At 45.3% G+C, this 25,316-nt stretch overlaps 1 protein-coding gene across 1 annotated transcript in view; it reads right to left on the bottom strand.

The window, feature by feature from the left end:
- Positions 1-547: 547 nt before the first annotated feature.
- The window catches only part of SUSD6 (sushi domain containing 6), a gene marked incomplete at both ends in the record, with an annotated part of 43,595 nt that continues 18,826 nt past the window's right edge, over positions 548-25,316 (bottom strand). Inside the window, 4 exons of the mRNA XM_082000386.1 lie at positions 548-573; positions 2,354-2,775; positions 4,020-4,158; positions 7,552-7,749. Of these exons, the coding sequence (XP_081856512.1) occupies positions 548-573; positions 2,354-2,775; positions 4,020-4,158; positions 7,552-7,749 (785 nt within the window). The remainder of the gene's footprint in view (positions 574-2,353; positions 2,776-4,019; positions 4,159-7,551; positions 7,750-25,316) is intronic.

The following is a 25,316-nucleotide window of genomic DNA, read 5'->3' as shown; positions in this document are numbered from 1 at the left end:
TTAACTGGGATCCCTCCCACGCCCAGCTTCAGTCCCAGTGAGGCGCTTTGTCCTGCCCTATCACAAAGAGGATGCTGGAAGAAGAGCTTATATAACATATGTACGTGTATATATAAACTGTGTCTGCACCCAGTGAGCAAGCGGTTTTAGCCCCTGCTCTCTGGGCAGCAGAAGGGCTAGAGGCTGATAAGCTGCAACAAGCCAGTGTAAGGAGGAGAAAGGCACAAGAAAAGAGCAGCTCTTCAGAGACTGCTGTCAAACATCTGGCTGGGGAAGAGGAGGAGAGAGCTCAAATCCACTCTGTTCCTTGAGCCCCTGATGCAGATGGAATGGGGAAACCACCGCTGCACCAACCCCACTGGTGCATCCAGGAGGCAACCTGGCAACATCCTTTGGATCTTCAGCTGAGGGCGTCTCTGCTTGGAGGTATCCAGGGCACAGCTTGCGAGGATGGGGAAGGCTGCACAGAGTGCTTCTGTCTTGAAGGCAGGGGGAGGAGAAGAAGAAGAAATCCAAGAGGGAGAAGGCTAGATAAACACAGCAGGTCTCATGCTTCCTTCAATAAGGGAATATCTGAATGGTGGGGAGAGAAAAAAAGAAAAAGTAGTCAAACTTTTGCAGTTCGATGCACACCAGAAAAAAATACCGTTGAAAGCAAGACAGGCTCCCACTTCCATAACGCAATAACGCAGTGGTCTTATCATCACAACACAGCTGAAGGGACCTCTGGAGGCCTCTGCTCCAACCTGCCCCTGCGAGCAGGACAATCAACCAGCTCCAGCCTCAAAAATCCCCAAGGACAGAGACTCCATCACCTCTCTGGATGCCCATCTGGTCCGGTACTACCCTCCTAGCACAAAATATTTTCCTAACGCCCAATCTGAGTCTGTCAAGTTACAGCTTGTGGACCTTGCGCCATGTTATGTCATCTGGCTGAGAAGGGTTTGGCTCCATAGTCTTTTCAACTCCCTGTAAAGTAATTGTAGTCAACTGCTGGCTTGGCCCTCAGCTGCTGCTACACCAGATTAAAGCAGCCCAGCTCCCTCAGTCATTCCCCACAAGCCCCAACAGAGCCTGTCCAGTTTCTCCACAACTCTTGAACTGGGGGTCCCCACAACAAGCTTCAGTATTCTCAGTAAAGCCTTACCAATGTTATTTAGGGGAAGGTAATAACTTCCCTCAAGAGTAACAGTTTCCTTCTTTCCCATGACCTCATCACTCTTTGTTCCTCAAAATGTCCAAGTCATGTTTCTTATGTGACAGGGATGGTTGGAAATACAAGGATTACACCTGCCCTTATCCAACCTGAAGAAATGTAGCCTCCTCTAGTAGCTGCAGCTTCCTCATCTTTGAGCCATAAGCACGAGCTTTATGGTCTCCTGCTGCAAGGGGCAACCTGCTACTGTAGAACATGCCTTAGAGGCCGTACAGGTTTCCAGGCAGTGATAAAAATGACACAATGCAGAGGCAACATTCTCTAATTTCTACATTGCGGACATTTTTTGTTAAGCTCCATTTTTACATTTCTGCTGTTTATGCACTTGAAGTTTAAGACCCATCTCAGGACATGTTGCCGTTTCCGCCCTTTAGTGGAAATCCCCTTTAACTGTTTTTACTGCAAGGGTTCCCATGACACCATGGGAAGGAGAAATTCTGCCCTGAGCTACCTACAAGCCAGGTACACTTCTTGCCTAAGACACAGCAGTCTCTGCAAAACCAATCTTGAGCTGCAGCTTCGCATCAGCTCTGGCATTATAAAGCAAATCCTTCAGGGCAGAAGTCAAGAACACATGATGCACTGACTGTTTAACAGATTTGCCCCTCTGCCCAGTACAGTAAGTTCAAGCACATCCCTTTTAGATCTTCTTGCTTGCCAGGGCTGCAGCACTGTATGCACATGTGGCACAAAGTTGCTTACTAAAACAGTCTAAAAATGAAGAAGCCAAAACATCACAAACGGTTTGTATTCCAAGCATATCCTCCCACTCTCCCCAACTTGTTTTTCATAAACACAGCTATTTTACTGTATTTGCACTATGATGCTGAAGGCTGGCATTCCTCTGCAAATCTTTTGCTAAGACAGGAATAGCGAGTAGCATAATGCCAACAGTCTTTCCAGACTGCCCTAGGCTCCCAGTCTGAGTGCGCTGCATACTTCAGAAGGTGGTATCAAATACTGCTTGCACACCTAAGTTGTGAAACATGCCATAGAGACTGTGACAACGCTTTTCAAAAGCTCCTCTGGTGCCTAACATACATAGGGGCATTCCTTGCCATTTTCATCCTAGGTAGTCAACTGTAGAACCTTCTCTTATAAGGGTCTTGCTCAGTGCTCCTTGCCCAAGTCACATACCATCTGTGTATTCCTCAGAGGAAGTGAGTGATAAAAGGCTCTGTATGTCACTGCTTTCTGAATCTTGGACCTCTTTGTGTACAGGCCTACTGCTAGCCATGCCAGCTACCCAGGAAGAGGTAGCAGCCTGATGCACAAGAACAGTTTCAGAGCGCTGAGAGCCACTGGCTTCACACAGTCCAGAATGTCCAGGGGCTTCATCTTCTCTTTCAAAGCTATTGTGAGCCCCTTGGTCCTGCTGCTGCATCTCTCTGGCTCCATTCTGCCCAGCTCCCTCCGAGAGCACGATCTGCACTCGGGAGTCTGAGGGTGGAATGCAGTTCCCCGTGCTGCCATACACCGCTTCTTCATAGGATGGCAAGGCCACCTGGACACCATCCACCATGATAGAGACCTGATCTCCAGACACACCTTGGTCTCGCCTCAAAAAAAAAAAACACAAAGAGGAGGGGAGGAAAAAGAAAAGAAAAAAAAAAAAAATCAAATCAAGTTGAGCATTTATATCTTATATATAAGTTACAGAGAACTCCAGTAACCTCCCAGAGCAGAACTCTAATGCTCACCATTGACTTATTTAGGGGAGAAGAGACACGTGAATGGTGGTTTAACAAGGTCAAACAAGCATGGCCTTGCAGCCCTACTGTAAATTGCTATAAACGTGAGCAGGGGCTGTAATTCTCAGTGCCTGATGGATTTAGCAGTAAGAGCTGAAAAGGTTACAATGCCTCCCACCTCACCTGCCTCCATAGCTAAATCTGACAAAGATGATGACTCAGAACCCTCTGCTGTCACAGCCTGCAGATAAAAAAAGAGCTCTGACCACCTCTGATTTCAGCTTGTTACACTACTATATTCTGCAACACGCAGCGCTGCCTGTTCTGCCACCTTTGCTGCTGGTGAGATAACCTCTGGTGGGATGGGGCAGGCAGCTCAAACTGGCACAGTGTGAATCACCTAGGCTCATGAGTCAGAGTGCTGAGACTGAGTTTTTCTTTTACAGTGGTTTGGACTTCTTCAAAAAAGGGCAGACTCCAGGGCCCCAGCTCTCAACCTCCCCGCTGCTGGACAGCCGTGTCTCTGCTCTTATTTAAGGAGTACTAGTAGCTGATTCGGAAGAGTCCACAGTGACTTTGTTGACCTCAGCCAGCAGCAGTGTAATGGCTGGGTCCCTCCTCTTATCCACACCACCAGGCCAGGAGGGTTCTCCTCCCACAGCAGGGAACAATGGCAGATCTGCATGTGTACCTAATCAGCAGTACTGCCAGAATTCGTGTCCATAGGTTCTTACAAACAGACTGGGGGAGATACATATATATACCAGACACATACTTCAGCAGCTATCTAAGGCTAGAAGAGGCAGGAGACTGATCTACAGCCAGACTAGCAGGGATCATAACTTTTCACATTCAAAGCCAAGGAAAAAAGAGCAAGGAAACCACTCACCAGGTGGCATTCTAATGGGGACTGCAGCTGGGTGTTGCAGACCACCATTTCAGACTACTGCTGGACCACGGGGCAGAGGTGACACTGAGGTGATTAAAACAGGAGCAGAGAAGCGAGGAGATAAGTTGCTCCAAAATGAAGGCCTAAACCAGGTATCTTAATGGGTTTCTGCTGCAAAGAAACAGGATGCCTCTGAGCCCCTCCAAAGCCCAGTTACACTTACCTGCTATGATGGAACGACTTCAGCTTTGGCTGCAGCAAAACAAACAGCACAACTAAGAGCAGGATCAGGGCAACGGAGCTTGCTGTGGAGGCTACTATGGACAGCGTGGGTACTCCAATTGTTGGAGGAGAGTCCTTTTCTACAAAACCAAGAGGGACATAAGGTAAAATGATCCACTCCCTGAAATCACTGCCATAGGGACAGAAAAACATCCACGTTGCCTGCTCTCAGGACTTATACTTGGCTGCATGTGTGAGGAGCCCAAGTTTCCCATACAGTCAAGGCACACCAGCTATCTCGTATAGAAGACAGGTCAGAGCTCAAGCTGACAGCTCTCCATCAACTGTAAAGGGAACCTAAAACAAAACATGCACATACAAGGGTTCTTTGGAAAAACACAAGGCAAACAGAGAAGCAGTGCAAGCAGGCCACGGGAACGGATAGATGGTGGTAAGGGTCACGTTATGTATAGATCTGGCTGAGCAAAAGCTAAAAAACGTCCTGATATCACCAGCAAGGCCAATAATTGGCTAGCACAATAGGCTGGATATTTTAGGCTAAACAATAGGAAAAGTTCCAAATAACGAGTTTTCTTGGCTAATGGAACAGTCTCCCAAAGAAGGGGTGGAAGTCACCTGGCTGGGTGAGTTAAGATGCAGCAAGTATTCAGGTTCTCTCTCACACAAACATATGCCAGGGAACAGAGAGGGAAGGCAGATGTTACTTCAGGATGCTGAGTTTTCAGTGTTAGATATATGTGTTCTGTTCACATTACTCCTCCCTACCCTTCCTCAGCTGTGTCGTGTAAGTGTTCAGGAACCAATCTGGCTTTTAAAGGTCCCTTGCAAGACAGGAACAAATTAAGAGTGTAGAGAGAACAGACTGGAGCTGCTATTGCTGAGCATATCTTGCCTAGAATGCTACACTAGTCCTTTCATCTCCGTAGAGCAAATAACTGTCTGTATATATGTCGCCTCTGTCCCTTATTTACGTCTTCAGTAGAGATCTGAAAAACCTCACTTCCCCATCAGCAAATACTATCATGCATCTCACATTCAGGACATTCTCATGTACACAATTCCTCAATTCTTTTTTGTGATATCCAATATATTGTTTGGAAGCATGGGTCTCAAACTGCAGGGGGACGCAGGACACAGATGCAGGATGCAGATAGGGATGAGGGGAAGAAAAGCATGCAAACAGAAGAAAAAAATTTATGCCCAAAACAAGCATGTGAGAGTTGGTGTTGTTCAGCCTGAAGAAGAGAAGGCTCTGGGGAGACTTTATTGCAGCCTTCCAGTACTTAAAAGGGGGCTTACAAGAAAGATGGGGACAGACTATTTAGCAGGGCCTGTAGCAATAAGACAAGGGATAATGGTTTTAAATTAGAAGAGGGTAGTTTTAGGCTAGACATAAGGAAGAAATTTTTCACAATGAGGGTGGTGAAACACTGGCACAGGTTGCCCAGAGAGGTGGTAGATGCCCCATCCCTGGAAACATTGCAGGTCAGGTTGGACAGGGCTCTGAGCAACCTGGTCTAGTTGACAATCTCCCTGCTCACTGCAGGAGGGTTGGACTAGATGACTTCAAAAAGTTCCTTGCAACCTAAAGATTCTATGATTCTATGTAGCTGGAAAGCCAGTTTGCATTTTCTGCATCTTCTCTTGAGGTTAAACTTCCTGGTTTAATTGTTTTGAACTTGTTTTCCTGAATTTTTTCAGAAGTAGCTTGACCTCTCCCTGAGGAAAAACAATGTCTGGTACATTTTTCCCTATGGCAAATAGGGTTGAGTAACGATTTCCATTTTCAACATTACTCAGGACACTTTGAATACACTGACAAGAAAGAGGGTAGGCAAACAGGGGTGCTCCGTTTTCAGCAGCAGTACACAATGCTGTAAAAAGGCTCACTACCCAGGATACACTCCAGCATATTCACAGTCTCGGATTCCACCACAATGCTCACCAGCTCATACAATAAACTGTCAAAAGGCTATGGGGCTGACAGGCTCAGAGCTATGCAAAAAATCTGGTAACTGCTAGGGATTTCATTTACTCTATATGGAGCAGGAGGGACCTTATCCATTACCAATAATTTTAAGACCTACTGCCTTTCTCTCTACAGCCTCCTTTCTCCTCCTCCTTTTAGACCTGTGAAAGAGGTTTGGTAGCTAAACTTCAGCTCTCTCTGACCCTGACCAGTTGTTTCAAAGCCTGTGCTGTGAAAGCAATGGCTTTTTCACTGAGTCAGACTTTTGAGGCTCCATATTTTTAATAAGGCCACTGATCCTTCAGGATGCTAAAGAAATCTGATGGATTTCTGCTCATCACAATGCAATCCCTTCAGCTCTGATGTAGAGACCAAGTGCCACCATGCAGGAATGCCACCCAAGGAACACTACCTGCAATAGCACAACTTTGTTCTCCAGCCTGGGTGCAGCATGGGGAAAGAGCTGTGGAAAGGAAGCTGATGCTGAACTTGAAAAGCCTCTTCAGGGTCTGGTTGCTGCCAGATAAACTCCCAGTCCCCTTCCTTATATATCATAGGAAAGGGCTACTGGAGTCGCGGTGACAGAGACACTGAGAAGACAGTGTTTTGGGACAGGTCGGGATGTTCCAAAGATTACAGGTATGCAGTGAGCTACATAAAGAGCTTGAAGAAAGTGCTTTTCCGTTTCCTTCCCATTAAGCTAAAACATTTTGCTTTATGCATTACGAGACTTAATTCCCGAGTGCACATCTTGCTGACTTAGGATGACTAAGCAGTAAGACTCTATCAACAAGCCAAACTTGAAGTGGGGAGGGAGTTCTCCCTTTATCCAGTATGCATGCTTTTAAAACCAGAAGAGCCATAGGCAAACTAAGAGCTGTATGATGAACATTTTCCTGCAAATCCTTTTACTTTCCTGCTTTGATGGAGGAATTCCTGTTCAGCTGGGGAGAGACGCACAAAACAAAAGCTGTCCACTTCCGTTTGGAGAGAAGCAGAAATAATTTGTCAGCAATGCCCTTTCCTGACAGTACAGGGAAAAGCCGCACCATTGAGCTCTTAGCCCCAGGAGGCCAACAGTTACTTAACCTGTTTGCAAGGAACAAATTGCTCTACATACTCACACCCCCATGTGCACATGTGGACAGAGGGGTATACCAAGGAGGGAGATGTATTGTCAAACCCATCAGGAGCAAAACCAGACAGCACAGAAAATGCTTCGGTTAGGGCCTCCCCCATTTCTGGGACAAGAGTTGTCAAAATACGAGGCTCCACATAAGTAACAAATTGTCTCCTTTATAGTCTTTTCCATGCGTTGTCTCCTTGTGTAAGGGACTCTGAGCTTGTATCTGATGGGCTGTTAAAGGAGAGACATTTTTAATAGACAGCTGTGATTGTGAGTCACATTTATCAAATTGCTGGAGCAATGACACACAGCTGTATGGACTTCCTCAGCATGACACTGACTCAGTGTTTAAGGATAATCTGAAAAGCCAATGCAAGGGCAATTCTGACTGTCCCAGTGGAGTCAGGGAGCACTCACCTGGGCTGAGCCTGCAGCTGACTTCCATGGCTGGATTCCACTCTCCATTCTTGCAGGTCAAGTATTTATAATCTCCTTTCAGCATGTAGCCTTCGACGCACAGATATTCTATGACGCTGCCTGAAGTCAGAGGGTTGTTGCAGGGGCTAGGGTGGCATTTATAGCCTCCATTCTCAGGCTGTGGTGGCTGGGGACAATCTGAAAAAAAGAGAAAGCATCATGGAGGATATCTAGGAGGAAGACGTATGTTGCACAATAGATACATAGGCAGACTTCCATCTACAAACACCCACTAAATTAAGAAGCCACCAAAACCAAGAAGAAAGACTGTTATACACAGGCAAAGAACATTGCTCAGTTTCACCTCTGATAAGTCCTCTGTGATTGCTAAATACTGCTTGTTATCCCAGTAGTACAATCTAGTTGGCAGGCATCAAACTGGTGATATTTTTGAGCAGTGACACAACAGAGATTCCATATGAGAGAGGCCCAGAACATCCTTGGTGCTATCTTTTCCCCACAGCTGTTTCACTAGAGACTGGGGGGAACCTAACAACCAGGCTTTCCTATTAGCCTGATATGGAAAAAGCATGAGAGCTCCTACTGAAACACCCCACTGTACTTTGGGTACAATGTCAAGGTATAAAACTGCCCCATAAGGCACCCTGGAAGCCTGTAAGAGCACGCTGATTTTAGCTATTTTATATAGATATACCACCAACAGTATGGGGAACAGAGCTTTGCTGCAGTAGGACCAAATATTTCAGCTTATTTTTTAAAAGAAATTAGTTATATTACAAAGACATTTCTAAAAAACCCTCTGTTTACTTATGTGAAGTCTGGAGTGCTGAAGGCACTTCACACTTCTCCTTGCATCTCCCCTATCCTGACTAATGGGTATAGACATAGTATATACCAGAAATTTTCTTGTAGAATTTTCAAAAGCCATTCAAATAAAAACAACAAACCACGAACAAGGAAACTGTGCTGAAAACAGTTTTTGTATTGCTTAGAATTTCCTCTCCTCTGGCAGGTCACAGTGACCCTGCAGAATAGCCCCAACACCCTCTGCTGACACCACGTATCTGCCTGGCTGAAAGAGGGAGAAACCGAGATTTTTCCCTTTAAATCCACATCAACTTATCAAGCTTCACAAAATAAAATACATCAAAGATCACTCTTGAGGTATCTTGTGTCATGGAAAACCAGCCAACCCATCCACCCTACTCCATCACAGCATGGTTATCCAGGCCTGCCCTTAACCCCTGCAGCATGCATTCCCACGTTCTGCCTCTAAGTGTCCCACTTACTGTGGGACAAGCAGCAAGAAACAACTGAGCAAAGTTCAAGTAAACTGGATTTTGGGCAAGATCTAAGCAGCAAAAGAAAACTTTAAAGACACCATGGAAAAATTTGCTACATTGCTGCAGTGCAAGCGACCCTTGAACCTAGTCACACGTGTGAATACATCACAGGTAGTGCCTTGTAAATGCCAGTAAACCCTGAGGTGAAGTGCTGAGCAAAGGCAAAAACCCTCTGGTATGAGTTCTGCCAGCTTTATAACTGCAATTCAATTTACTTCTTGAAAGAAAAGGTTAACCGGTCTAAGTAGCAGCTTTTCAAGAGGACTTTGTTCTTGAGATTTATTCTTAAATAAGCTTCAGAGAAGCCACTGTCTCATGCTTCATGAGTATTAACTGTTGCCTTTTCTGTGTTTATTTTTCCTTCCCACTATAATTTCCCATTTTGTAACTAATGTTTTAACCCTTCTCCTTATGATTCTAAAACTTGCTTCCACTTTAAGCCCATCCAACACTTTGGGTCAGCTGGTATCAGCTGAAGCGACAGATTCATGGCACATTTCACATTCAGGCACATAGACAAACGCCCTGCTTCATCTGCAGCCCAGGAGAGGGGTTTCTTGCTAAATTGCAAGGACTCATTTCAGCGCCAAAAATATTCTCAGCAGTTAACGCGTACCTCTCCAGGCAATGGCAAAGAGCTGTGGGGAAAAAAGCTACTGTTGCCAGAGCAGCTGCCAAAACTCGGGACATAGAGGACAACTTCCCTTACACCTTTTTATGCCGCAGGAGGTACCTCGAATTGCATCTTTCTGCTAGCTGACTGCAGCAAACAGAGCTTGTTCTCTCTGTTTCCCCCATCCCCTGAGCTGAACCCATGCATGGCCATTGTGCCAGGAGCCCTTTTGGACCAGGCAGCAGCTCACTGTTCGGTTCCCCTTCTACCATAAAATGCCACCTACACTGATGAGGTGTCCGAGTTACATACAAAAATCATCCAGCCAACAAGAAACAAGCACTCATTCACATTGCAGTAGCACTCTCAAAGGCTTGGAAACACCACCACATCAGTCACCTACAGAACCCTGACTTGGCCTCCTCGCGCAAGGGCTTCAGGAGATGTGCAGCTACGCAACTGCAGGTTGGTTTCCTCCTCACCTCCACAGGCCACTTGGCACACAAATGGAGAGAAGCAGCTGATAAGCATGTTCAGTCAGTTGTCCCTGATTTGTCCTCTTCACACAGGGAAGATACCACAGAATTAGTCACCTCCCCTTTTTTTTTCCCCCCACCTCCTTAAATCCTTTGTCATCACAGCATTCAAGAGCATCACAAGTACTTTAAAATGTCACCTTCACTGTGACAGAAGAATACTGTTTATGTGCTGTGGAAATAGATAAAAAAGATCTGGATCAGACAGCTACAACATCAACGCCCTCCACCCTCAAGCTGACTGAGCATCTTTGGGCAACTCCAGCTCCCCTGGAAGACCACCTGAACTGTCCTTTGCGTGGCAGCTTCAGGGGAACAGAGGGCTACTAGGCAGTGCTGATGGCTTCAAAGATCACAGAATCATTAAGGTTGGAAAAGACCTTCAAGATCATCAAGTCCAGTGGTCAACCCAACACCACCATGCCCACTAAACCATGTCCCGAAGTGCCACGTCCACATGTTTTTTTAACACTCCCAGTGATGACGACTCCACCATCTCCCTGGGCAGCCTGTTCCAATGCTTGACCACTCTCTCAGTGAAGAAATTTTTCCCAATATCTCATCTAAACCTCCCTTGGCGCAACTTGAAGCCATTTCCTCTCATCCTATCACTGGTTACTTGGGAGAAGAGACCAACACCCACCTCACCACAACCCCCTTTCAGGTAGAGAGCGATAAGGTCTCCCCTCAGCCTCCTCTTCTCCAGACTAAACAACCCCAGTTCCCTTAGCTGCTCCTCATAAGACTTGTGCTCCAGACCCCTCACCAGCTTCGTTGCCCTTCTCTGGACATGCTCCAGCACCTCAACATCCTTCTTGTAGTGAGGGGCCCAAAACTGAACACAGTATTCAAGCTGCGGCCTCACCAGTGCCGAGTACAGGGACACGATCACTTCCCTACTCCTGCTGGCCACACTATTTCTGATACAGGCAAGGACGCTGTTGGCCTTCTTGGCCACCTGGGCACACTGCCGGCTCATGTTCAGCCGGCTGTCAACCAGCACCCCCAGGTCCTTTTCTGCTGGGCACCTCTCCAGCCACTCTGCCCCAAGCCTGTAGCGTTGCATGGGGTTGTTGTGACCCAAGTGCAGGACCCTGCACTTGGCCTTATTAAACCTCATACAGTTGACCTCAGCCCATTGATCCAGCCTGTCCAGATCCCTCTGCAGAGCCCTCCTACCCTCCAGTAGATCAACACTCCCACCCAACTTGGTGTCATCTGCAAACTTACTGAGGAAGCACTCAATCACTGGAGATGGACCAGGCAAGGCTTGGGTGGGCAAGATGGTGGACTGGCGGTGCCTGAAAAGTTGAGGAAGTCAAACACCTCTGCTTCCTGCTGGACCAGCTCCCATTCCCTGGCATCTCTGATGGAGCTCAGCACCTCTGCAACCCAGGGCACAGTCCAGTGTAACACAGGCACCCAGAAAGCTTGGGACAGACAATGCAGCTTTCCACTACAGTGACCTGCTCCCAAGTTTTCAGTATCCTCAGCTTTCACACACTCCATATTGGGTTTCTTCAATTGCCTCCATATGTGTGCTCTAAACTGGGGCTAACAGAAGAAAAGGTAGAGTCTGGTTCTGCACAGCCCTTTATCTCACCAAACAGCAGCAAAGCTTATGCCCTGAGTTTGTGGTCTTGGCTGCTTGGCGCTGTGCATTTCTTTTTTCAATTAGTAAGGCTCCCGGATCCTAGCAGGCATCTTACACCCCTTTTTTCCTGCACTAAGCACCTCAACTGTATTTCAGTCATTCACCTCTTCTGCTGGGCAGTCTGACCACACAGAGATGAAAACCAAATCTTCCTTAACTGAATGTATTCTTATAAAAAAACAAACCCAACAACCAAACAAAAACAGAACAAAACTACTATTCATCATCTGCTTGAGCGTGTACCTGTAGGTTTGTAACTGAGGGAGAACAAACCACTGCATCGCTCACCTTACGTGGGTGGATAGATGAGTATAAACACCAATTGCTTAACAAAGGGATGGTTTGCACTGAACATCCAGTAGCATTTCTTCTACTTCTCCACAGCAAGGTACAAAGGTCACTAAAGCTAGGAACAGTTTTGACAAATTAACATTGATGTTTATATGAGTCACGCACAAATCCCAGCAACTTTAAGAGGAAGCTGAACTGAGCCTCAGGTTAATTCCTCACCAACTACACAAGTGCTCTAGCACGTTTGACCGTCCTCAGAGCAGTGTCAGACAAAGCTTACATGTTAGTGCTGAAGTATTTTGGAAGCAATTTGGGTAGATGACGACTCCTCAGCTAGATCCCTTGAACATGTGCTCTGTTTGGATACGTTAACACCTCCTGGGCTTTCAGACATGCTGCAACTTTTGTGGGATGTGAAGACTGGAAATGGAAGATCCTAAGCGCTACAAAACTTACTCCATTTAACCGCTATTATCAAGACTGACAAAAGAAAAACATCCTACAAACAAAAAACACCCTCCTGATTTAACAAGATGAACATTCCCCTGGCTAATCTGGTTAAACCTGTCATGACTGTCTCATGCCAGCATGTCCAGCCTGGTGAGCAAACATCTTTGTGAAGAGAACACCGAAGCACCCAGTTAATTGGTCCTGTACGAAAGGACGTATGATTTCCTTCTTGCTGGGATCTGTTCCCTCAGAAGCCTCATCCTAACTTTCTTGTGCTACCTTGACTCCCCTTACAGTAGGATTTTTGTGGAGTAGCTTAAAAAAAGGTTGTCTTCCCTTAAAGTGTGTCGTTTTGTCTCTCTTCATATCTCCTGTCACACAGAAAGGTTCCCTCCTGGTTGCAGTCACTGCCTTTGCCTGTTTACACTCCTCCAAGTTGTGCTCCAGCACACTGTACAGCGGCAAGGGGCACTTCTCTGTCCAAGTCTCTGGTTCTCCAAAACACCATCACTTTTATTCTCTCAGCCAGCACTTGCCACTAGCCACAGAAACAGTACATTTAGAAAAGCATCCAAAATAAACAGAGATACCCCAATCATCCAGTTACTTGTCCCTGCTATGGAGGCCTCTGATTTTTCAATTCTGATATATCAATCTGTGTGTCTGCATCACTTCAGCACAATGAAGGAAACTGCAAAAGCTATTACTAACTTCTGGCAATGACCTTCAAAAAGCACCATACTGTCTAAGGCACCCTTGAGAGTAATCCTCTCTACTCCTCTCTTCAAGCTGGGTCCTGCCACAGCTAAATGGGTGGTCTGAAACACCAGCTGCATCTGAAGCCTTCTGCAGAGACACTGCATGTTCAGCATCTCAGACCTGAGGTTCAGATTTAATTAACACCATGCTGAAAATAACAGAGCCACGTTCACTGTTTCTCTCCACTTAGTGCCCGCAACAGGCTTGCAGCAGTAAGTGGTTGGGGTTTTTTTTAGTTGCTATTTGTTTGTAAATTCATACACACAGGCTTTCATCTTTTTTACACAATGCTTTTTCACAATTAAGATGTGACAGCCAGCCAGATGGGGGGCTAGTAGTGCAAGTCAGAGACAAGCAATAATGCTCATTTTGGCTTCTAGAGGGTCTGGCAATTCTAACAGCGCTGCCCATGGGTCCCACTCAGAGGTGACACTGAGCATCAGGTTTGCTTTAGGAAGCAACTGAACGAATTTGCTAGCAAGAGCTCTGGACATATTTCCTAACAGGAGAAGAGACATAGCCTTCTCTCTTTGCAGAGTTTCAGTTCTTGCCAGCGGGGCACTACCTGACCTCTCCACTAATCTCCTGGTTGTTTAGTAAGACAAGAATGAAACAATTTACCCCTCTCTTAGCCAGGTTTTTGGATGTCTTCTATTTATTGGATATACTCCCAACCTCTGTCACTAGTACTCAGAGAAGTATGAATGTGACCCAGCCAGGTAATAACATCACCGCTGTCCTTAGCCACAGCAGCCAGGTAACCAGAGTCACCAAGATCACGCAGCAGCTTCTTGAGCAACAACAAAGGCAACACATCAGCCTCCCAGTGCCTGCAGACAGACTACAGTGCCTCAGCTTACACCTCACCGAACACACTGTCCAAGCTTTCATGCAACTCAAAATCTTTTTTGTTTTTAAGTTTAGCTCTTCCTCCTAGAGAGATCCCTACCTAGCATATGATGAACTCGAACCCCACTATACACCTACTGAGAGAAAAAAATAGAAAAGCAGCACCAAAACTAAAGGCATGCATATAACTGGCATACACACAGTTTTCAACAGCAAGCACTTTTATTTTATAAACCCTTCCCAAAAAGCTGACAGGAAATTCACCATCCAACTTGGCTGCTTTTTTCACAAGAATTTCACCCCCTATGCCGTGAAAAGTCCGGGCTAAAGGTGATTTGCTGCCTCAAGGAGGAAAAAACCCCATATTTATATGTACACACACCTATTTGATTCAAAGAGCATACAGCTATCTATCAGGCCCCTCTAACCCAAGCCTCCTGCTGCTCAGTGTCTCAGTGTCTGGGGGAGCAGGGGAAGACCAGCACGGCCACAGTGATACCGTGACTGCAGAACAAAAAAAATCCACAAGCTCCTCTTTGGGTCAGGATTTTTTCCTCTTAAACCAGAGCTTTCAGTCACACATCTATTCCTTCTGCCTGAGGCAGGACTGGTGTTTGGCTCCAGGATTCTTCTGCAGAGAGAGAGACGACGTGGGGAGAGGAGCAGCCAGGTTTGCTTTCATCATGAAATCTGGACAGGTAACATCCTTGTTTTTCCCCTCTTCCCTTGTGCACATAAACCAGACTATAAACAGCAGAAGCCACTTTCAGAAGTCCCTCCCTCAGCAGCAGTTTGGTTTTAGCAAGAAGCAAGTCTGTATCATTTCATACCCTTTTTAGACTAGCTACGTGTCAACTAAATGCCATCTTTTACCAAAGCAAAACCTACTTCCCAGGCAGTTGGTCTGCAGAGAAAAAGCACCTAGATAGGCTTTGATCAACAGCACTGACTCTTCCCCACCCACACCTTCCTTCCTGTTGAGAAAGCAACAACAAGGGGATTTAGTGGGAGATGCACAAGTGGTAAACACAAAAGCAGTCACCTTCACCCACATGCTCCAGCTAGTCAAGAGTGCCAGCTCCATTTCCGAGTGCTAAATAACTTCAGGTTTCCAACCACTGACGTTTGCCTGGATGCACTCTAAAGCCTTCAGCACAGCAGCTTCCCACTATGCACCCTCTGCTCCTGCATAGTCCTCCCCAGTCCGAGCATTTGGATTGATGCCAATATTAGGCTAGGAAATGGCTCATCAAGTATTCCACGGATAAACGTCACTGCTTGTAACAGCAGGTCTGTGCTGAACACGAAGAGCCACATGCTTTAGACAGGGGTTTCTCTGGGCAGGCTGGCTCCGAAGAAGCACAGCAATGACCTGCTCTGGGAACTATATTTGCGATTATACTCTTTCCCAACACCCAGAATCTTGGGGACATTTATGAAGGGACATATTTTAGCCCACATAATTAAATTCCAACAGAAATGTCTCCTGCAGTCATTAGAAAGCCTTCTCCCTAGAGGACAGGTGGGTCCTTCCCAGTGGAGGTAAAGTATGTTCTGCTTCCCTTTCAGGGAGATTGAGGTGTTAGTGTTGGGGTTTTTTTTTGCTTATTGCCTACAAGTGTGCTAAGCGGCATTTTTTAACTATACAAGTACAGTAGCTGCAGATGTATCATCTGAAAAGGGATCCAGACCAAAGCTATCCTCTGCCAGCTGGAAACAGTTTGAGAACTCAGTGTGTTTCTAACCGGAGGTGACATTCACACCATAAAAGACGTATTACCAGATGCCCACTGGTCTGCAGTTTCTGGGGTTGCGATGGGGACTGGAATGAGAAGAACAGATTTTGAACCTTCTCCTTGTCAGCACTCTGGCTTTCTCTAGCACATGAGCAGATGGGTCATTTCCCAGAGGGACAAACCAGAGACAGCAGTTGCTGCCGGGGCCCAGTCACAACAGCTGAGGCTAAAGGACCTTTTTATATTTTACTTACAGGAGGTAGGAGTCAATACAAGGCCTCCATTGTGAGTGCACACTCTTCTCGCCGACCCTGCCCCTAAAATACTTTAAGCCTTCCTAAAAACACACTGCAAAACATAACCCTCTTTTGGGCTGTGTGTATTAAGCAGAGGCCAAAGTCCACTGAAAAATAAGCTCTCTGTCTTTACTGGCTCCAGATGCTGCTTACTCTGAAGTCAACGACAGAAGAGCAAACTGAGCAGGACTGGAGCCTTTACGGGGAAATTACAGTTTCCCTAGCAAGGACATACTCTGAAGAGGAGGCTTATTTTCCTTTATGTCATAATGTGGGTAAATGAGAAGAAGCCAAAGCAAAAAGATTTGTGTACATATAATCATATAGCTGTGCATTTATATAATTAGACACAAGCACTTACACTGTGTACAGTTAACAGGCACCCTTCACACAGCCATCCCGTACACACGAAAGCTGCCTTTTTCTTTTTTTAATTTTTTTTAGGGCAGGGAGGAAAAAAGGAAGAAAGAAAAGACTCTTAATTGCAGCCTTCCACCAATGCAGTTGCCATCTGGTAACTCAAGAGACACATGGAGCCGAATTATCTTAATTAACATGTTACAACAGTATTTTAAAAAACTCTATGCTTATTAACACTCAGCTGTGATTAGCCAACCATGGAGGAAGCCTGCTAGTGCAACATTAATTATGGGACTTGTCTGTCTGTCTATTAGAAATATGATTTTTTTTTTTCCTAGTGGCTTATCTTTCTCCTAAGAAGAAAACCATTAGCATCAAAGCTTGCTCTAAAATGCAAATTCTATTTACATCCTACAAGAGTCAAAATGTTTAGGCTATATGAAGCTGCCACTGGTGCTTCCAGAGTGCTACAGACTGTCTTGATATAAAATGTACTTTTCCGTATTTGCCTATTAGAAAGCTTTGCTTCAGTTTGGTAACTCTCACTGAAATTTTAGCAGAAAAATAAATTTTATACCTTTCAAGTTCCTTTTCCGCTCCAGAACAGGAGCACAGACTTTGCTGTATTCTAGGATGGGAAAACCAAGACAAAAAATCCAGAGCTAACAAAAGAACCACATCTGTGAAAGGAAGATTTCTGTAATGGAAAGCAGCAACCAAAACACAACTGCACTTCATCAACAGATTTGCCTCCCTAGAATGGTGCTCCTCACGATAACAACTGTATTATTTCCTCTGTAATAGGCCCACCTGTAATGTGCTCCCCTCAGATACATTCCCAAATGATACAGCCTGACAGGCTCCCAGATTTAACACTGCCAAGTTTTTCAGCCATGGCTCTGCATATGTTTGCACAGGGCTGGCTGCAGCGGGGCTCTCATCCGCACCGGGCACTCTGGACATCAGGGTAACACTAAATCGTAAGACAAAAACTCAGTGCTTTTAAACATGGCCGGGATTAAGAAATTAGTTCTGGAGACATTAACAAGGAGGAGGAAACAAACCTGGGACAACTGCAGAAGTGCTTTTAAGATCTTCTGATAGAGCAGTCTTATTGTTGCACACACACACAAATAGATAGATAGAAACTGCTGTTGGTGATGTATGTGGAAGCTCACGCAGCTTGCTCAGGTCCAGTAAGGATGAAGACCAACTGACCAGTACTTTACAGCACCCCATACTGCCAGGACAGTACAAACAATTTGCATCCGGATTGCAGCTGGAGCCAGCAGTACAGTGGCTACAGAACAGCCAGTTTCATACAAAAACCTGCTCTCCCCCATGGGCACAGCACAGCTTTCCAAGTGGCACATGTTTCATTTGCTTTTGTTTTCCAAGGGCGCTTCTGGCCTCCTCATGCCTTGCTTCCAACCACCCCATAATTATTTCCACATGTTTGGAGAAGGAAATTAAGCAAGTGCTGTAACAACACTTTGTATAATCACCAGGGTCCTGGATTCTGCTTTTGAAACCCAAACCCACTGTCCTAAGTAGCACCCAGCTAGTTTTGTGGGTACCCCCTCCTTCAAAAGTTTGATTAAGAGGGTGCCCCTAAGAAAGTTGCATATGGGTTTTAGTTTGAAATTCTAAGTATGAAGAAATTTAAAGAGTCCAAAAGTGTTCACTGCACTGGGCAGAAGCAGATAACACTTATGAGTGGCCTCTCTTCCTCTCATTGGCAGCTCATCCAATTCTAAATCTTACTTAATATTGCAACAAGGAGGAGATTCTTTAAAAAGATAATAAGAAATTGTAAAAATATTTTACATTCTTTCAAAAAAGGAACAGACAGCTACACAGGAACTTACAGCACCTGTGCAGAGGCAGGTTAGTAGAAAATATGTTAGCATGGTATTTGAACTCAAATAACATCCACTGTCCTCGATTACCAATGCTAATTTTAAAATTTCAACTTCACTCTTCACACAGCTCTGATCCTGTTCCTGCTCACCTCTTTCCAGAAACCTACAAAACTAAAAATTGGTCTTAATTCAGAGGTAACCTGCACATTTACCCTGCTCTTTCCTTGGCTGTTCTTAGGTGGGTTTTCAATTTGGATATCGTAAAACCCCAGGACTGTCTTTTTAGGATAAAAGCCTGACACACACTATGGGCTCTGGTCTCAGCAAAACTATCTGGCTCTTCAGCAAAAACAGTTAGACACAATAGGAAAAAGGGTAACTATCAGATGTTCATGCCTATTTTGGACACCAGGTTTTGGCAGGACAAAGGTGACCAATTTGTGCTGACTGGGAAGTCCTGACTGAAATAAATAGTTTCCCTATTGACGCCAGGTGAGGACATAGGGGAAACATACCTCCAGGACACAGCAGAGCAAAACTCATCTCTACCAGCAAGTGACAAGAGGCCTGCAATTTAGTAGTGCCTCAGGAGGCTTAACTTGCTTGTGGATTTCCATACGACTACAAAACACTTCCACTTACTAAACTTCAGCCTGGTAGAGTAATCAAGTTCCTTTCTCCAATAAGGCCTTAAAAGTTCTTGCTATGGCAGTCTCCCAAAAATGTGTTTCTGTTGTGGGCTCCAACACAAGCCACTCAAGCTCTGGATGACACGTCACCTGGCCGGTAACACTAGCAGCAGTAGGAGTCCATTGCTCTCCTTCCACCGGGAGGTGGAACTCAGGCACGCGCCACCAACCTCCACAACAACCGGCTCCCCCTTGCCCAATGGGCCAGCTCATGCCTACCTTCTAGTTCTGCTATGGTTTATTCTGAGACTTGACACAGGTCATTGCACAGTCATGAATCTACTCAAGAGGCAGTCCTAAATGTCGAGGGGACATGGGAATCTCTGAAGTAAGAATTTTAGAGTTTAGAAAGGAGCCCTGTCTTCTCACGTGTGTGTGGAAAGATCCCCACACTAGCCAAGTCACTTTAAACCTCTGCCCTGGTAGGCCTCCTTCGTTCACTAATAAGCGTTTTGCAGCTGATTCATTTTTCATCCTTTCAGCAGCAGCAGCTGTTGCCTCTGACTCAGCCTATCCAAAAAGTACTAATTTGGAAGTTTGGCCAAGACCAATCTAGTAATGGCATGCACACAGGAGATTGCTTTGTGCTAAGTGTTGCTCCACTTTCATCTGTGTGGAAAGCAAAGTGGGAAGCTCAAAGCCCTGGGTTACTGAAGTTTCCCTCTGCAGTATGTCTATGGACAGCTTTGTTAAGGAAAGGTAGGTAAGGGCAGCAATCCTGAAACCTCAATGTGATACATCAACACACACAGGAGAACGCTTTTTCATCCTGCCATGCCATTTCTCTTCTGACCTTTGGCTCTGTTCAGGACCATTGAACAGATCCGCATCTAATATCTGGGCAGATCTGTTTATCCTTTGAGAATGATTCATCTCTGTCATGGGACTTGTCAGAACAAGCACTCAAATCATTTACCACTGGCTGGGCAGAATGGCAGAGAGTTATTAGTCCTGTCTCACTGGAAAGCCTCTATTAAGCACACTTCATATTTTCACTCTAGATGTGGTTAGGTTAGCTGTAAATATTAAGTCATCTTTTCTACCGGCTTTACAGGAGCTCAGCATCACAAGCAACTTCTCTCCAGAGTCTGGCAGGAAAACAAAAATAGCCCCACTTGAACACTCTTCAAGCCATCCTATTCAAAGTGGGAGGCACCTCAGGCTACAGAGTGACAGAAGTACTCCATAGGGCAAAACTAGCTTTCCCACAAAGCCTCCCAGTTATGCTGCAAGTTCAACCACTCCCAGCTACATTTTCTTGACCTGATTAGCTGATACAGACTCAATCCAGACTCTAAAGACACACAGCGTGAAGTTGAAGAAGTAAGCTTCAAAGAGTAAGACGTTTCCTCTACTGAGAAGAGCTAGCTATGATACACCTTTCTAAATCGCCTAACTCTTTAACAATGCTGGGCAATTTAAGAGCTAGAGAGGTGAGAGCAGGAAAGGTGGTGTCAGACCCTGTATAACCCACACTGAAGCTTAACAGCTACTCAGTACATGGTTTTCTCTGTTTACTGGGAATGCAAGTGACTGGAGAGTGTTTTTTGGAAAGCAGGGAGGTAGCCCAGTGAAGCTATGGCTGAAGCAAGACACATTCAAGGTGTGGTGTGACGCTGCTGCTGCTTCGATTCACCAGTCACAGAAGACACCATCAGTTCTGGCAGAACAGGCAGTCCCCCACACATTCCACCCGCTCAGATTCCACTGGGGATCAAATGGCACATGGAAAATAAAATGGCAACTTAGCATAATCCTTACAAACAGTGTATAAAAGAATTCAGATTTTCAGCCACATCCTTTGAGAAGACTGTCTCATTATAAAGATGTAATAGCTTCAAAGTGTTTGTTTTTATACCTCCATTTTCCCAGCACCTACCAACAGCTCTAAGCAACTCAATGGAAATTAATTAGCAAATTGCCTAACAACATGTATTAGCAAATTGTCAAAAGCATACCTAGCAGCCAACATGAAATGCTGCTTTCTGTCTTTCTAGCTCCTCATCCCAAACACCCACAGGGTAAACAAAACTGAGCTGGAACAAGCCAGGATTGGGAAACTGTTCAAAAACAAGCTCCTTGCACAGCTGGCAAGAAAAATGTTCAGAAGAGCTGTGTAGAAGGAGTTCTCACCCTTTGAAATACTACTTGCCCTTTGACGCTTTCACTATAGCCATTGGAATCAAAGTACAGGCAAGTCAAAATATCCAGCTGAAAAAGCACGTAATAAAAAAAGGTTAGAGGTAGCAACTGCCAAGACAGGATACATTTGTAGCCCTAGATGCCTGACAAAAATGTAAGAAAAGAAATACCATTCCTTCCATCTGACATAAAAGGAGATTATAAAACATACAACCCAAAATCCCAGTGTTTAACTATTTTCAAAACAAAATCTTCAGGAAAGAGATCAGACCTCCTCAAGGACTGCTAAACTTCAGTCCCGCCTCTCTGCACTTCACTGCTTTTGAGCAACAAGAAATACAAGACTGTACATAATCTTTGATTCTTATTTATATTCCCTGGTAACTTAGACAGGTTCTTTGTCCTGTAACAATTAGGATACCAAGTTAAAGCTTGGGGGGGAAAAAAAAAAGCAAACTCTCATAACGCTTTATTATGGGGTTGCTTTTGCTCCTTTCCTGGTGGTTTTTGGAGCACAGCTGGCCTGACACATGCACCTTGGAGACACACAACTCCAGCTCCTACCTACTGCCACAGAGCCAGCCAAAACACGTCCCACCGCTGACTTAGAGGTTATGGATCCTTACACCAGAGGCTGAGATTTGGAAGCAGGAGACACTGCAGCTTAGTGGCTGGAACTAAGGCCCAGGCACAAGGGACCTAGGCCTATAGACATGCTCCACTGATAGCTAACCTGAGGTTTTGCCTCCCTGCTTCCCTCTTCAGAGGGCTTTTCTCCCTGCCTTTGTGAATATATGGTTTCAGGTAGTCTGGAGAGCCCACTGTGGTGACTTAAGGGTTCTTGTCACCATTGTAATTAATTTCCATTAGAAGGACTTACAGAGTAATTTGTCTGCTTTAATATTTGTGCCTTCTTTTACTATAGAAAGCAAGCCAACTCAGATACAGGATTTCACAGCTCGGTAGTTCTTCCACACAGGTCTCTGACCAGGAATTTACTTCAACCTTTATTGCCATAAACAGGACTAACACATGGCTAGGGACACATATGCCGCACTACCATCTTGCAGTGTTACTGTCTGGTTTTAACTCAGCAAGGTTCCTTTTGTGCCAGCTGGTTTCTTACATTATTTGTGCCATTTCATTAAGTTTCATTTATCGTTTTGAGGCATGTATTTGCTCAGCTCTCTCAAGTGGCTTCCTTCAGATACATCGTATCTACACAGCATCATCAGTCATGTCAGAGAAGCTCTTGCTAAACCAGCAAGAGTATTTCTCGGGGCAATGTACAGTTAATAAGGTAACAGTGTGAAAATGCTTGAGTTTTGGCTGCATAAAGTGCCCAGAGTCACACCTCAACGATAGCATTTTACCTGTGTCACTCTTGACTTCGACAGGCCAAGCCTGAATGATACTATTATCAGTCCCTGCCAGCCAGACCTTGAGGTCTAGGACACTGCCTTATTGAAAAGGGGAGACTGTTGCAGGCCAGGTTCTTCCAGACAACTCAGTTTATTTGCAGATGCTGTTACAAAACCCTGTTTCCTTGATTACCACAAGCATGAAACCATTTTCATTGTTCGTTGTCCTATGCGCTTTCCAGCCAGCATTTACAGCATCAAGTTGCAGAAGTTTCAAGTCCTCCTACAGCTTCTTACAGTTTTGCTGCCTCCCTCCTGAAGTCCTCCTGCTCCTCCTCAGAGCCATCTTCCATCAAACATGCATGAGAAAATTCCTGCTCAGCTCCAGCATTCCCTCATATCAGACAATAATTTCAACTCCTGTTTCAACTACCTAGCTCCATAAAAGAGATGGTGTGGTTAGCTGGGGTTCTGAGGGGTGTGTGTTGTTTCTGTTTGGGTTTTGCTGCTGTTCTGGTTTTTTGTTTTGTTGTTTGGTGTTTTAGGTTGTTTGGTGTTTTTTTTAAGCATTTACCTGCAAGGGCAGTTTTTGTATGTTTCAGTGATACCTAAGTAAGAATGTTAGTGGATAATAACAGTATCCACTTACATTATTACTTGCTTCTTTTTGTCTAAATTATCAGTCCAGCAGGATAACATTTCAAATTTGGTTTCAAGAGCTGCAAGAACCATCTTATCTTCACTGGGAGAGACAGAAGACTTCTCAGAATGAAATGCTAACTTTACATTATAAAATGCCGTTACAATAGCTCAATTCTATGATATCCTGAGAAACAAGACGAGGTGGGAGGGCCAGATTATCACAAAAGACAAATAATTGTTTAAAGGAAAGTTTTATTTATTTAGTTTTAGGTTCATGATTCCCTAGAACATAAAAATCCCTTGCACTACTCTAGTCAACACAAAATACACATGTATAGGCACCGATCTAGCAGGCAGATTTCACAATCGCCTCCTTCTGACTCAAGTTTTGGAAGGGAAACACCAAGCAAGAGCAACCAAGACAGTAGGAGAAGTTAGAGCCCATCAGCTAAAAACAACAATATAATCTTTCCCAAACCATGCAAGAACAAAGCAGTTTGAAGAAGTTTCTTACACAGAAAAAGAGCATTTTGGATGCTCCCCAGGGGAGAATGCAGTGGAGGAAGCTGTTGCAGCATGCCTGAATGCTGCAGGAAGTGCTCTGCTGAGCACAAACCGGAGAGGGGGGAGAAATTCATGAGCATTCCCAGCTTCTGCAGAGCTGGGGAGTGTGGAGGAATGCTGAGAACACCCTGGGGAGCCCTCACACTCACACAGCTGGACCCAGATCTGCCTCCCACGTCACCACACGAACACATGTGGTAGGAAGCGAGTATCCAAATCCCAGCTCTTCTCCGGTATCAGCGCTCCCATCTAGTACACCCTCAACCTAGAGAGAAAGAAAAAAAAAAAAGAAAAAAGAAAAGAAAAGCAGCATCTGCTCTTTTCCAGTAAGAGGGCTTATACTATCAAAAGCTTAAACCAGGGGAGGGCAGAGGTTATGCTATTCTTTTTCTCTGTGTTCTCTCACCAGAGGCCTCAGTGTTACTACCAGTCTCAGGGAAAAGTTTCTGCAGCTCTTATTTCCCTCCCTCTACAGATCCAGCTGCTGAACCTGCCTTACGCCCACCTTCCCAGGCCTCACTAGGTTTCTGCCCGTCAAGCCTGGCTTCAACGAGACATCTAACAGGCCCTGGGCACTGACTCAGCAAGCCCCATTTGTGTGAAGAGGCAGCTCACAAGCAGATCATCTGACACTTTCAACAAAAATGCAAGATCTACAGGATCCCTCAACACACAGGGCACTGGACTAGCCTAAAAGCTGACCCCATGTATGTACCCAGTCACTTTTTCAGGGAGCTGAAGCAAGCACCTCTTACATGGGGCTCGCCAGACAAGAGTTCAATTCAGGCTCAGTTAGTTCTGAGGCACTAGACATCCACACAGGGCTGGCAGATATGGCACAGAGCCCTCAGGAGCCCTGTGCTCTTCCAGAAAGGCAGCTGAATGGCAGGCCAGATGTGCAGGCCACCGACTCCAGCCCACTAAATTACCATGTCTACATCTGTACACGTCCCATGCTAACTAATTCAACATCCCTATTGCCATTTCTACACCGTCATCCAGCCTTACCTCCATGTCCCCTATAGAATTCACGGTCTACTCTATACTCTGTGAATTCCCTGAACTGCAAAGTCTCTCCTCCTCATTTAAATAGATGATTCACAAGTTAATGCATTTTTTTTTTTCCTTTCTCCCTGCAGCAGATGTTGAAATTTCTCCCATTGCACCCTCTGGATTGTAGTTCAGTACAGAAGCAATAAACCCACCAAGCGTTATGGCCAGATGGAGTTTATCAGATGACACAAATGAAGACCCCAGACACAGCAAAAATAAATAGTACACAGATAACGCCCCTACATTAACTGCTTCCAAGATGTAGGAATTCTATGCCAGGCTACACCATGATGTCTCTTCCCTGCTCAGGGGAGCTCAGTCTACTAGAGGTTTGGTGAAAATGCCCGGACAGTGCTTATAGGCTTCTCGGTAGTGGAGTGAAAGCTTCCCATGTAACTTTGAGATTCATTTACTGTATGGTTCAACCTCCTCCCAGTTAGTGAAGTTTCTCACACAAAGGAAATGGAAGCCCCAAAGAAATCATGCTAAAAATAGCAGAAATGCTGCCCCCCAGAGACACACACTTGGGAACTCTCCCAACTGC

The sequence above is a fragment of the Phaethon aethereus genome (genome assembly GCF_964289735.1).
Source record: "Phaethon aethereus genome assembly, chromosome: 5".
Classification (NCBI taxonomy): Eukaryota; Metazoa; Chordata; class Aves; order Phaethontiformes; family Phaethontidae; genus Phaethon; species Phaethon aethereus.
This window is presented reverse-complemented; position numbering and strand designations above follow the sequence as displayed.